The 12276-nt window shown below is 42.1% G+C and overlaps 1 protein-coding gene across 10 annotated transcripts in view; it reads left to right on the top strand.

Annotated features, from left to right (window-relative positions):
- Positions 1–5298: 5298 nt before the first annotated feature.
- The window catches only part of LOC108261627 (protein NYNRIN), a 64257-nt gene continuing 57279 nt past the window's right edge, over positions 5299–12276 (top strand). For 2 of the 10 annotated variants that reach the window (XM_053685814.1, XM_053685813.1), the window contains exon 1: positions 5302–5541. Coding sequence is in view for 3 of the 10 variants with exons in the window: in XM_053685818.1 (XP_053541793.1) it covers positions 12192–12195 (4 nt within the window). In the remaining 7 variants the exon portion in view is untranslated. Of the gene's footprint in view, positions 5542–11031; positions 11128–11271; positions 11943–12121; positions 12196–12276 lie in introns of those variants that run through there. The other 8 variants (XM_053685818.1, XM_053685819.1, XM_053685817.1 and 5 more) reach the window with 8 other exon arrangements.

Raw genomic sequence — 12276 nt, 5'->3', positions numbered from 1 at the left:
TCGGCATGTGGAGTCACGTGGGCCAGGAATCGAACCGCCAACCCTACGATTAGTGGACGACCCGCTCTACCACCTGAACCACAGCCGCCCCAAGTAGCCATGCAAATGTTTCTCAGCGTTTGTGTCTCCTTCTCCCACTCTTGTGCCAGATCTCTTTTCCTGCTTTTAAGCTCTTTGTCTCTTCCACTAAGCTTTCTCTCTCGTACTTCCATCTTTCTGATGCTCCCTCCCAGTCCGCTCTCTCTTTCTCCCAGTCCGCTCTCTCTTTTTCCCAGTCCGCGCTCTCTTTCTCCCAGTTCTCTCTCTCTCTCGTCCAGCTCTCGTTATCTTTCTCCAAGACTTCTGTCCTCGCCTCTGCTATTTTTACTTGTTCCTCGAAGTCTGAGTTGTAAGCCTGGAGCTGAGTGATGTGTTGCAGAAGCGCAGCGTTCCTCTCCTCTATCTCTTGCAACTTTGGGTTTTCTTGCTCCTCCACCTCTACAGTCTGCGTTTCAGCATCCATCTTAGCATGAGACAGACTTTCCATCTCAGCTTCTCTAGCCTCTTTCTCTCTCTGCTGCAGCTCTTTCTGGAGCTGCGCTGTCTCCTCTTTAATCTGAACCTGGCTTTCATTCTGATTCTTTACCTCGGTCAGTAACTGCTCAGTGTCTTCTCTCTCCGTGTCAGTGGATTTCTTCCCCTCGTCCTCAGCCTGCTGCTGTTCTCCCTCTGAACCCGACTGCCCTGCCTTCATGATCAGCTCACACCTGACTCCCACCTCCTTTAGCTCTCCCATGTCTATGACTGTCTCACATTCCTCTCTCTCCCTCGCGACATGGTCCTCTGTTCTCACCTGTGACGTCACAGAATCTTGTAATTCGAATGCGCTTGTTACCAGGACACGCGTGTGACGAGGGCGCGCTTGCGGTGGCTGTGGTCACGTGATCGCACGGAGAATCTGTGCTGGGATGGTTGTGCACGATTGGAACCGAAGGATGCGGATCTTTTTCATTTTAGCCGACTTTGGAGCGCTGTTTCCGGGTAACTTCGGGCCTCAGCCACTAGGGGGCCTCAGAGACTTGAGGATATTTAGGTTTCTTATCCCAACTCATGAGTCTCTAACGTTAAAGAAAACACACAGCACAGGCTTACAGAATATTTACTAACATGAGCTTGTCTAGTTTATTAAATTCTGTCACCATAATACGGGATTGTTTTTTTACTGAACAATATAATGCTGCATAAAACACAAAGTGGAATCACTCCATTCATGTTACCTCAGAGGGATATGGTGTGTTGTTGTTGTTGTTGAATACTGTTGAAAACTGTTCTTTTTAGATCTCTGATTGAATGATGAGGGTTTTCCTGAATATCATTAACTGATAAAAACAACCTAGAAATTAAATACCCATTCTCATAAATTAACTAGTAACAGGGCTGCTGACACTTTGCTTGTATTTCATCATTTGTAAGTCGCTTTGGATAAAATCTGCTAAATGAATAAATGTAAATGTCAAACTAGCTAACATTAGGATTAATGTTAGCCTGTATTAGGCTACTGTACTAATAAAATAGTGTTGAACTACTGTTTTTTTTTTTCTTTTATGACAAACTACAGACAGATAAATTGAATAGATTTCCTGCAATACAGGGTCAGTCTGTAAACAGCTGCTGTTTAATCTAATAAGAGAGAGAGAGAGAGAGCGAGAGAGAGAGAGAGAACAAGGCCACACGGTCTATTGTTGAAAGTTAAGGTGACAGATGGTGCAAGGTTTTGCTTCATGATCAATACTGCCCCCTAACGGACGTTTCAACCTACCGTTCATTCCTTGTTTCTTTTGCTTTTTCATCCCTCAATCTTTCCTTCCTTTGTTCCATCATTCTTCTCGTTCTCTGAAAGTCTTTCATGTTGATTCGTTTTCTATAACAGCAGCTCTGACAGTTGTTATGTATAAAAAATACCTGAAATAAACAGGTTTATTGAGGTTTCACAGACCAAGTATGAATAGCATGTAATTTTATTGAGAATTCACAGGACTGGTGGGATTGTACTCCCGGGGGGAGCGGTATGGAGAAAACGGATGGTAAAATGGGGTGCGCCCGGGGGATATGGGATAGCCAGCGGAAGTGTACAGGGGAGAGTACTCAGGATTAGCAGTGAGAAGGGGGGGAGTGATCAGAGCCCGGGTCGGAGAAGGCCACGTCATCATCAATCTGGTAGCTGGAGGAAGAGTCAGGCAGAGGGTCTGTCTGTGTATAGGCGTCAACACACACATTCACGGGGAGGATTCTGTATCTGAGAGGTGGTCGGAACCCCGCATTTCCAGAGGGGGTGCGAAGAACGTCGAGTAGCACTGTGATGTCAGCAGTGAGATGCGCGAGCTGATAGCGAGTGTTCAGATCCAAATCCAGCCCCTCCAGTAAAGGAGAGAAGTAAAAGTGACAGGCACCTAGGACACATAGAAGCGAATAAACTGTATTAGGTGGATATTGATGAATTGGATTGACACTTTAAGATTAACATGATTTATTATTCACAGAGAAATATAGGAGTTGAGGAGTGCAGGCTGAAAGAAACACACACACACAGCTGCCGAGGCACACACACACATACACAGATAAGGTCAGGCATGTAGACACAACACACACCCACACACACAGAGGCCTATGCAGCCACACACACACACACACACACACACACACAGACAGAAGGAATACAACATTATAAGGATAATAAAAGGAGTGTAAGGATATTATGAAGTCTGGAGTGCAGGAAAGGGGGTAAAATATGCAAGCAGTATAAACAGATATAAAAAGCAGAAATGTAGAGAAAATATGAAAGAAAAAGCATCATAACACAGAAATACAGAAAAATGTGATGAACTTACTCATAATGTGCGTGAAGGTGTGGAGGATATTTTCCGTCAGGAGTGACACAGACGAAGGCCCTAATTTTTAAGAGAGGACCAAGACGGGCCGTTTATAAGGGTAGTTGAGCCGGGTTACACCTGTGAGATAATTGTCTATGGGAATAGCGAGGGCCGCAAGGTAACTGTCTATGAGAATAGAGAGGGCCGCGAGAAAACTGTCGATGGGAACCGCTAGAGCCGCTAAATAACCGTCTATGGGAACAGTGGACACCGCAAGACCAAGGTCTCTCCAAAATGTTGAGTCGCATACAAAATGGCATTATGGGGAAGCTCAATCATAGCACAATGTCATAAAAACCACTAACATCAGATGGCATTACAGAAACTGCATTATTGTAGATGTGTCGGGTCTGTTCTTATACAATAGACGGTGTATTGAACTGATCATAGCACTTTCTTTTGAAGCCTCTCTACATTCTGGTTTTGCTGGGTGTAAATGCATGCGTTTTGTATCTTTTGCTGCAGAAATTCAATACAAAAAATGAATGAACCATCTCAGAGTAGCTTTACAGAATGTACAGGTTATGAAAAAAAGAAGACAGAGACAGAACTGCTGCAGTAAAGGCTCTGTTTGCAACAGGACATTACTGCAAGATAACAAAGATATGCAATATAGCTGCCGTTTATCGTGTGAAAATACAAAATATACAAACAGAAAAAGCCACAGAAGAATAAAAAAAGAGAAAAAAAAAGTCATCTTGTAATCTGCCTCACAGGCATACAGTCACTGTAGAGTAAGACATTAAAATGACTGTATTTACACTTTGCAGTGAAAGGAGCCGTTATACAATATCCCACCTGCTGGATTCTTGAAAAATCTGGACAATGGATGCCACTGTGTCCCAGCTGAGATTTGGTTGTACTCTTTCACAGGCCTCTCTGTATGATAGCCCGTGGTTTATGACATGGTCTATGATAGTAGCCCTTATTTCATCAGGTACCCTAGCTCTGACCCTTCTCTGAGCACCACCACGCATTCTAACCCCTCGCTCTCTACGTTGTCCTCATTCAGGCATTCCTCACCCTTGTCCTGCTCCTCATCTTCCTCTCCCTTGTGTAGGCATTTTTATTACTTTTGTTGCTCTATATTGTTCCTTTTCCACACAAGCTCAGCCTAAAGAGGTTGTCTTTTACGGTATACCATATGGTCATGCGATTGAAAGAACCTCCACACCTGAGTGTGTTTCCTAGATGGGAATCAGCCGTGATCGATCTATTTGCATAATTTCATTCAGCTGTTTCTCAGTAGCAATGGAATAAAATACAGGGGATATATACAGTATCTCACAAAAGTGAGTACACCCCTCACATTGTTGTAAATATTTGATTATATCTATTCAAGTGACAACACTGAAGAAATGACACTGTGCTACAGTGTAAAGTAGTGAGTGTACAGCTTGTGTAACAGTGTAAATTTGCTGTCCCCTCAAAATAACTCAACACACAGACATTAATGTCTAAACCGCTGGCAACAAAAGTGAGTACACCCCTAAGTGAAAAAGTCCAAATTGGGCCCAAAGTGTCAATATTTTGTGTGGCCACCATTATTTTCCATACTGTATGTGTTTCAATTCACAATATGAACATCTGCTCAGTTTGACTTTAGCCTGTAAGTTATGTTGAGAACATGATGCTATCTGTTCTAGCGTACAGTGTGAAAGCATGTGTAAATCTGGCAGTAAAAATCCATCGTGTTGGTCTCGGGTGAACTTGTGTGTCAGAGAAGTTCACGCGTTTTAGATTTGTGTTACCTGTGTGCATTTGGTGTCAAAGCATCGAGAAATGTGTTAATTGTATAGACTCTATAGGTAGGTGTTGTGCTACCTGTGTTAAGAGTTGAGGAAAATTGTTAAAAGTATTGAAAAAATTGTCATAGCAGTCGTAAAAAAAAACAAAAAAAAAAACGTAATGCGCTGGTTCTAATACGTTATCGTTTCTCTAGAAACGGCTCACTCACAGGGACTTGTACAGCGGAAGCTCCACATTAACGAATTAAAAAACGCGTGTAATCGTTGATGTGGTGCAGTTTTCTGTAAGGAGATGTTTATGTAACACGTATGGAAGGAGTCTCCAGTGTCAGCGCTGTGTAACAGTCAGAGGTGAAGCTGTAACTGTAAGTTTTCCCACATCTTCAGGACAGAGGAGTTTACGCTTCTTTGCAGAGAAGTGTTAAGGTGGATATGAGATTATAATCAGGTCTGATATTAAAGCCGCGTGGTGTTGTAATCATCCTCCTGCTCACATTAAACTCACTGTGAAATGGTGGAGTCAGGAGATGGGCTCAGTGTGAGAACAACAAAGTCCCACATTCACAATATTAATTCAACACACACACACACACACACGCACGCACACACACGCATATGCACACACACTCACACTCAAACAATGCAGGCTTTCTCTGGAGCTCAGATTTCCAGCAGCTGAGGAGAATTTGCACAGATTCAGTGGTGAAAGAGAGATTCTCAGGAGCAAAACAGTGGAGCATCAGGAGAGAAGGATCAACAGAGTAGTAACGAAGTTAAAGAAGAGAAGAGTTCTCCCGAAGGTTGAAGAGACGGCGTTAAGGTCATCATGTCCAGCTCCACAGCACTGCTCTCCTTCGTCCTTCTGAGTCTTCTGCCTTCCACAGGTACGACCTCCACACCACTCTGCCCCATCAGCACTACATCACCATGCGTACCTTTCATTTAGGCCTGTGATGAAACGATTTGACAAGGCACATGTGAAGAGCGGTCACGGGTGTAAGGAACGTGAACACGGTGGATTGTTTACTCCATCATGCTAAGTGTAGACAGACCAAAAACACATCAAATCCAAGCCACAGCACAAACTGTCCAATCTACGTACAAATGACATAAAAGTCATCACGGGAACTTTAAGTTTAGTGTTTTATGGTTCTGCGCTTTCCTGGTGTTCCACATGGCAGTAGATCATTAGATCGTGTGTGTGTGTGTGTGTGTGTGTGTGTGTGTGTGTGTAAAATAGCTTGCCCCACATCATTCCTATATTGACGTCATCAATGAGACCTCATGATATAAAGCATTACTCAATAGTTTTATTGTTGAGTTATTGATTATATGTTATCTTTCAGCCTCTTGTCTTATATCAGCACCATTCATTATTTCTGGAGTGTTCTTTGCGGAGAATCACATTATTCGGCACCAGGCTGGAAGTCAGATCACGTTCATACATGGTGCATTTACACATAAGCTGACACGAAGCGAATCTCTGTGCATCAAATCCATAAAAAACATCCTAAAAATTTTATCTGCAGTCTGTTAAACCCACCAACGCCCATCCTATAGGGAAAACGAACCATGTGACCGATTTCACGTCCTTCTTTTATAAGCAGCTGTAAAATCTGGCAGTTCGACAGTTCATGTGCATAACAAGGCGACATAGCTTACTGGAGAAAGAAGTCCAGAAAACTAATTTCACAGTGGTTTCTGTCCCAGTCATCTGATTATCAGGATCTTTTTCCAACAACAACAACAAAAGTACATACATTACTTATCTAATTTATTATAAGTTGGACACAAATATGTAGTTTATATTTTTTGGTTCATTGTGTCTATCTATCTATCTATCTATCTACCCATCCATCCATCCATCTTCTATACCACTTATCCTTCCTTCAGGGTCACGGGGAACCTGGAGCCTATTCCAGGGAGCATCAGGCACAAGGCAGGGTACACCCTGGACAGGGTAACACGAGGCAAAACACGAGGCAAAACACGAGGCAAAACACGAGGCAAAACCTAAACATAGAAGCATGGACAAAAGCATGGATAGACGATACGTAAGACGAGGAAGCAGTGCAAACAGTGGCTATATATATGAGTGCTTGTTAAACAAAGAATGTGATACAGGTACAGGTGGTCATGTGACAATGATGTAATATGGTGCAGTGGCTGATGGGAAATGAAGTCCAGAGTTCCCTCCTTGATATATGACATAGATCATTTGACTCAGCTCAGAGTCGATTGGAATCGCTCCCAAAAAACTTTTTTTTTTCAGTGTATTGTTTTTTTACAAACCAAAACCACACATATTTAGTGATATTTTGACTTCTAATTCTCATTGCATTTTCTATCAGATGTGCAGATGGATCCTCCCTGTCGTGCCTCGTACACACAGCTGAGAGTCAAACTCACCGTTCACGAACAGCTCAGACGTTTGAAAAGAGTTTTTCATCAAATAAACTTGATTCAGTGAAATGACACTGCAGTAGCACAAAACAACGCTCATATATGCCTTACAGAAAAATCGCTTTTTTGTTGTTTTTTACACAATTTTTTCCCATAGGATTTGGTTTTCACACTCGATTTGATACATTTGACTCAGAGAGTCGACTCTTTCTCCATCGACACACCAGCTATGTGACGCTTTAAGATTTGCTGCACACTGGCTGATTGTTTGTTTTTCTAGGATAAGGAATCTTATAAATGGTTCAGCATGACTGAAATGTGGTGGGTGAACAACTGAACAAGCAGAACTGAGCATGACTGATCACAAAGAGCATTTCTGTACACAATTTAATTATTTATTAATCTCTTTTCAGTTTCGCAACCCCACAGGGAATTATCTATCTTAGTGTATCTAAGGCATAGTGTGATTTTTACTTTCGAAACTAGTCACTAATTTTCAGACCCAGCTTTAGATTTTTTTAATATCACTATACGTAGTGAGATGGTAATGTGCATCATGGGTTCATCATTGCTCTGCTAGGTTGGGCACTAGGGGCCATTACTTATTGTCTGCTCTGGATGGTGCCCTGGGCATAGGAACATAATCTAACCTCAGGATGTAACACAATGCCACTATCCTTATTGGCATCTGTTTAATGCTCCAAATATCTGTACTCATTTGTGTTCGTTTGTACGTTTAAACCAGTGGTTTGCGTGGTCTACATCAGGCTTTTTTTTTTGATTGATCTATCTTCTGGTGAAACACTGAAAAAAACCAGGGATGCTGTAAAAATGTCATTTTTCATTCACAAATGATTTACACATTTAAGATGTTTGATGATTGTTGGTTAATTTGCATGATTTTTAAACTACTCTAGTTTTTTTGCAGCCCCAGCTGGCTAATTTTGTATAAGTACATTCCCCATCTGAAACTATTGGAACGGCAAGACCAATTCATTTGTTTTCGCTGTAGACTGAAGACATTTGGGTTTGAGATCAAAAGATGACTATGAGTATCAGATTTTATTTCCTGGTATTTACATCTAGATGTGTTAAACAGCATAGAACACAGCACATTTTGTATCAGACCACCTAATTTGTAGGTGAACAAAAATATTGGTACATGTGACTGACAGGTGTTTCTTATTACCCAGGTGTGTCCTGTCAGACTGATTGTTTAAACAATAAATAGCTCTGAATGTCTACTCTTGGTTTTAGCCTCCAGTTTCGCCTTTTTGTTAAAAAGGTTATGCCAACATGAAGATCAGCGAGCTGTCTACGGGAGAAAAACAAGCCAAGCCTTATTAAAGATGAGAAAAGAAGGAAAATCAATCAGAGATATTGCACAAACAACGGGCATAGCCAATACAACAGTTCAGATTGTCCTGAAAAAGAAATAAACCACTTTTGTGTGGAGAAAGAAAGGATCTGCTTATCATCCAGAACATACAAGCTCATCTGTGAAACATGGTGGAGGTAGTGCCATGGCTTGGGCTTGCATGGCTGCTTCTGGAACATTTACATTTTTTATCCAAAGCGACTTACAAATGAGAAATGTTTACAGAAACATTTTGTCCCCAATTCACAGAGAAATGCGTCCAAATGAATCAGGAGGAACTTCATCATGCAGCGAGACAACGATCCAAAACACACTTCCACCTCAACACAGGACTTCATCAAGGGGAAAAGTAGATGCTTTTAGACTGGACAAGTCCATCAGCAGACCTTCACCCAACTGATCAGCATCTCACCTCCTGAAGAGGAGACTGAAGGGAGAAACCCCCCGAAACACACAACTACTGAAAGAAGCTGCAGGAGAAACCTGGAGAAGCTTCACAACAGAAGAAACCAGCGGTTTGGTGTCAGTGAGGCGCAGGATTGATGCAGTTACTGCGAGCGAGGGAAACGCAACCAAATATTACGTGTTATTTACTTTCATTAACTTCAAGACTTATCTGTTCCTATACTTTTGCTCACCAAAAAATTGGAAGGTCTGATACAATAGGTTTATGTTTTATGTTGCTTAACACGTCTAAATGTAAACACCAGGAATTAAAAGCTGAAACCCTAAACTCTCGTCTCATCTCTGTCTTTCGATCTCAAACCCAAATGTCTGTTCCAGTAGTTTTGGAGGGGACTGTAAGTATATCCATCCATCTTCTATACCGCTTATCCATACTGGGTCGCGGGGAACCTGGAGCCTATCCCAGGGGGCACGGGGCACAAGGCAGGGGACACCCTGGCAATCAGGCTACAATGCATGTCTTTGGATTGGGGGAGGAAACTGCAGTACCTGGAGGAAACCCCTGAAGCATGGTGAGAACATTCAAACTCTACATGCATAGGGCCGTGGCGGGAATTGAACCCTCAACCCTGGATGTGTGAGACAAATATGCTAATCACTAAGCCACCGTGCGCCCCTGTATGTATATATTATGATTTAATTTTTAAATTGTCTCATACGCTTACATATCATGTGTTGTGGATAAAAATGACATGAAATAAACATGAGGGAGACTTAGTATGAGTAAAATGTCATTTTATTGGTAATTCACAGGACTGGTGGGTGTGTAGTCTGGAGGAGAGCGGGAGGGGGAAGAAAATGGGGTCCGTCCTGTGGACATGGGGGAGTCAGCAAAGGTGAAGTGAGAGGACCACGGAGAGTGGGGCGGACTGGTAGGTGAGAAGAGGGACGAATGGTGAGGAGATGACATCTCCCTCAGACTGAAAGCTGGAGGGGGGTTCTGTCTGTGTAGAGGCGTTAACACACACGTTCACGGGGCAGATTCTGTATCGGAGGGGTGGGGGGACCCCGCATTTCCATTTCCAGCGGGGGTGCTGCGAAGATAGTTAAGTAGCACCATGATATCAGCAGTGAGATGCGCAAGCTGATAATGAGCGTCCAGATCCAGATCCAATAAAGGGGAGAGGAAGGACTGACGATGGGCACCTAGACACACAGAAGCGGTGTGAGGCGGATACTGACTGATATTGAATATTGAATTGGATTCACACTTTAAAGATCTTAGATCTATGGTTAGAAACTATGGTTTATTAGTCAAAAAGTCAAAAAGAACTATACGAGCTGAGGAGCGCTAACACACACACACACACACACACACTCTCGTACAGTCAAGGGCGGGCATGTAGACATAACACACACACACACACTCTCGTACAGTCAAGGGCGGGCATGTAGACGTAACACACACACACACACACTCGTACAGTCAAGGGCGGGCATGTAGACATAACACACACACACACACACTCTCTCTCTCTCTCACACACACACATACTACTATAACTTTATAATAATAACAAAAAGGAATATTAAGATATTATAAGGGGAATATCTTATAATAATAATATATATACTCTTTATAAGAAACAGAATAATAGGATATGTTGGACAGTAGAAGGGTAGTATAATGATATTATGAAGTAGGAAGTACAGTAGCGTTTTTCAAGCAGTATAACTATATATAAAATAGAGATATAGAGCAAATATGAAATTATAAACTAAAATACAGGAAAATGTAACTTACTCATAATTCAGATGGTGAAGATTCTTGTCTCGCAAGGAAGGCCTTAATTTTAAGAGAGAACTATGAGGAGCCATTTACTAGGGTAGCTGAGTCAAGCTGCCCCCCCCCAGAGATAATAGTAAGACCAAGGTCACTCTAGATTGTTTTGTCTCTCCACTTTTGATTCTATGTGTAATTTGAAAAGCCCTGTTTTTTGAGCTAATAGTAAGTGGAATAGCCTTTTTTTAGAACATAAGAGTAATGTAGATCTTTTTTAACCCTATTGGTAGTGAGATCATAGTCTTCTTGAAACATATGGGTTATTTAGTGTGTAAATACAGTATAAATACTGGAGCTTAAGCTCAGGGTATCAGATCACTTCTGAGAAGTCTCATCGGTGTGGATCTCGTGTGGTGGAACGGAACAATAAATCTGGACCCTTGCTTCTTCTCACTCACGGCTGGTGTATTTTTCTCTCTCCAACTGGGCTCAGAGGTAGATGTGAGTATCGGCGTCTAAGTTGAATTTTAAGTGTTTTTGGGTAATAGGCTAAATTTGAGGCAGCATTTGGCACCCCAGATGGGACTGGGCTAAGATCTATATGTCTGGAATCTCTCCCGTGGGACTTCGCTCTCTAAGCAACAGATAGGCCGTGTAGGAAAAGGCATTGCAGACGCCTGTTATTTCAAAGCTCTGTTTTAGTGGTCTGTTGTTACGATTGGGAAGCCCCCGGGGTGGGAAGAAAGACTAAGTTGGTCACCAAAATCCTGGGCCCAGATCCGGGTCACGCAATACAGCGCGCCCAGGGTATGAATGGAATGTGTAATAACAAATGTGTGTGCTGATAATATATGTGCTTATAATAGGAGTGCGGTGTGAGAGCGTGTAAGTTTTGGAGACAGGGAAAAATGTATTTATGAGTGCTCTGAACATGAGCTCCATACATAAAGAGATATGTGTGTTGGATAAGCTTTAAAAATTAGTTTCGGGGAAAGTTGGATTTAATTTATATGACTGTAAGCATCATACATACGGGGTTGGTGTGGAGGTGCGTTATACCCTGAAACCTCATGGAATAAAATAAATAGGTGTAATAGTGTGGAATACAAGGTGTGTATGTGAGCTTGCTGGAGTTGTTGATAGAAAGGGGGGTATGTGTGTGTTCCTGTCTGTTCTTATCTGCGCGTCTGTGTGGAGGGAGGGAAAAAAAGAAAACTGTGTGTGTGCTCTTCAGAGTGAGCTTGGTGATGCAGAGCGCAGAGCATTGTGAGATATCTTGCGGTCTTCGAGTGTTTTGAATCCGGTACATACTTTCGGTGAGTCGGCAAGACTGTGTGTGTTATAATTAATTTGGTATCAATAACTGCTGTATGAGTGTTTTAAAAAAAAATTGGGGAGCATGCACGAACATAGTAAATATTTTAGACATCTATCAGACTGCCCATTGTGTAAATAGGAACTACTAGACCTGTAATATATAACAACATATTCCCAGATTGTGTGATCCGGGAAAAGGAAGACTGAAGGTGCGGAAAAAGTGTGTATTGTCGGGCCATTATTGAGAAATGAGTGAGTTAGTCCATTTGGACCTTTTATTTATATTCTATAAATGATGAATGTGGTGTCTGGGTAAAGGCCCCCAAAAATGTC

The sequence above is a fragment of the Ictalurus punctatus genome, chromosome 14 (genome assembly GCF_001660625.3).
Source record: "Ictalurus punctatus breed USDA103 chromosome 14, Coco_2.0, whole genome shotgun sequence".
Taxonomy (NCBI): domain Eukaryota; kingdom Metazoa; phylum Chordata; class Actinopteri; order Siluriformes; family Ictaluridae; genus Ictalurus; species Ictalurus punctatus.
The sequence above is the reverse complement of the archived record's forward strand: the minus strand, read 5'-3'. Positions and strand labels throughout refer to the sequence as shown.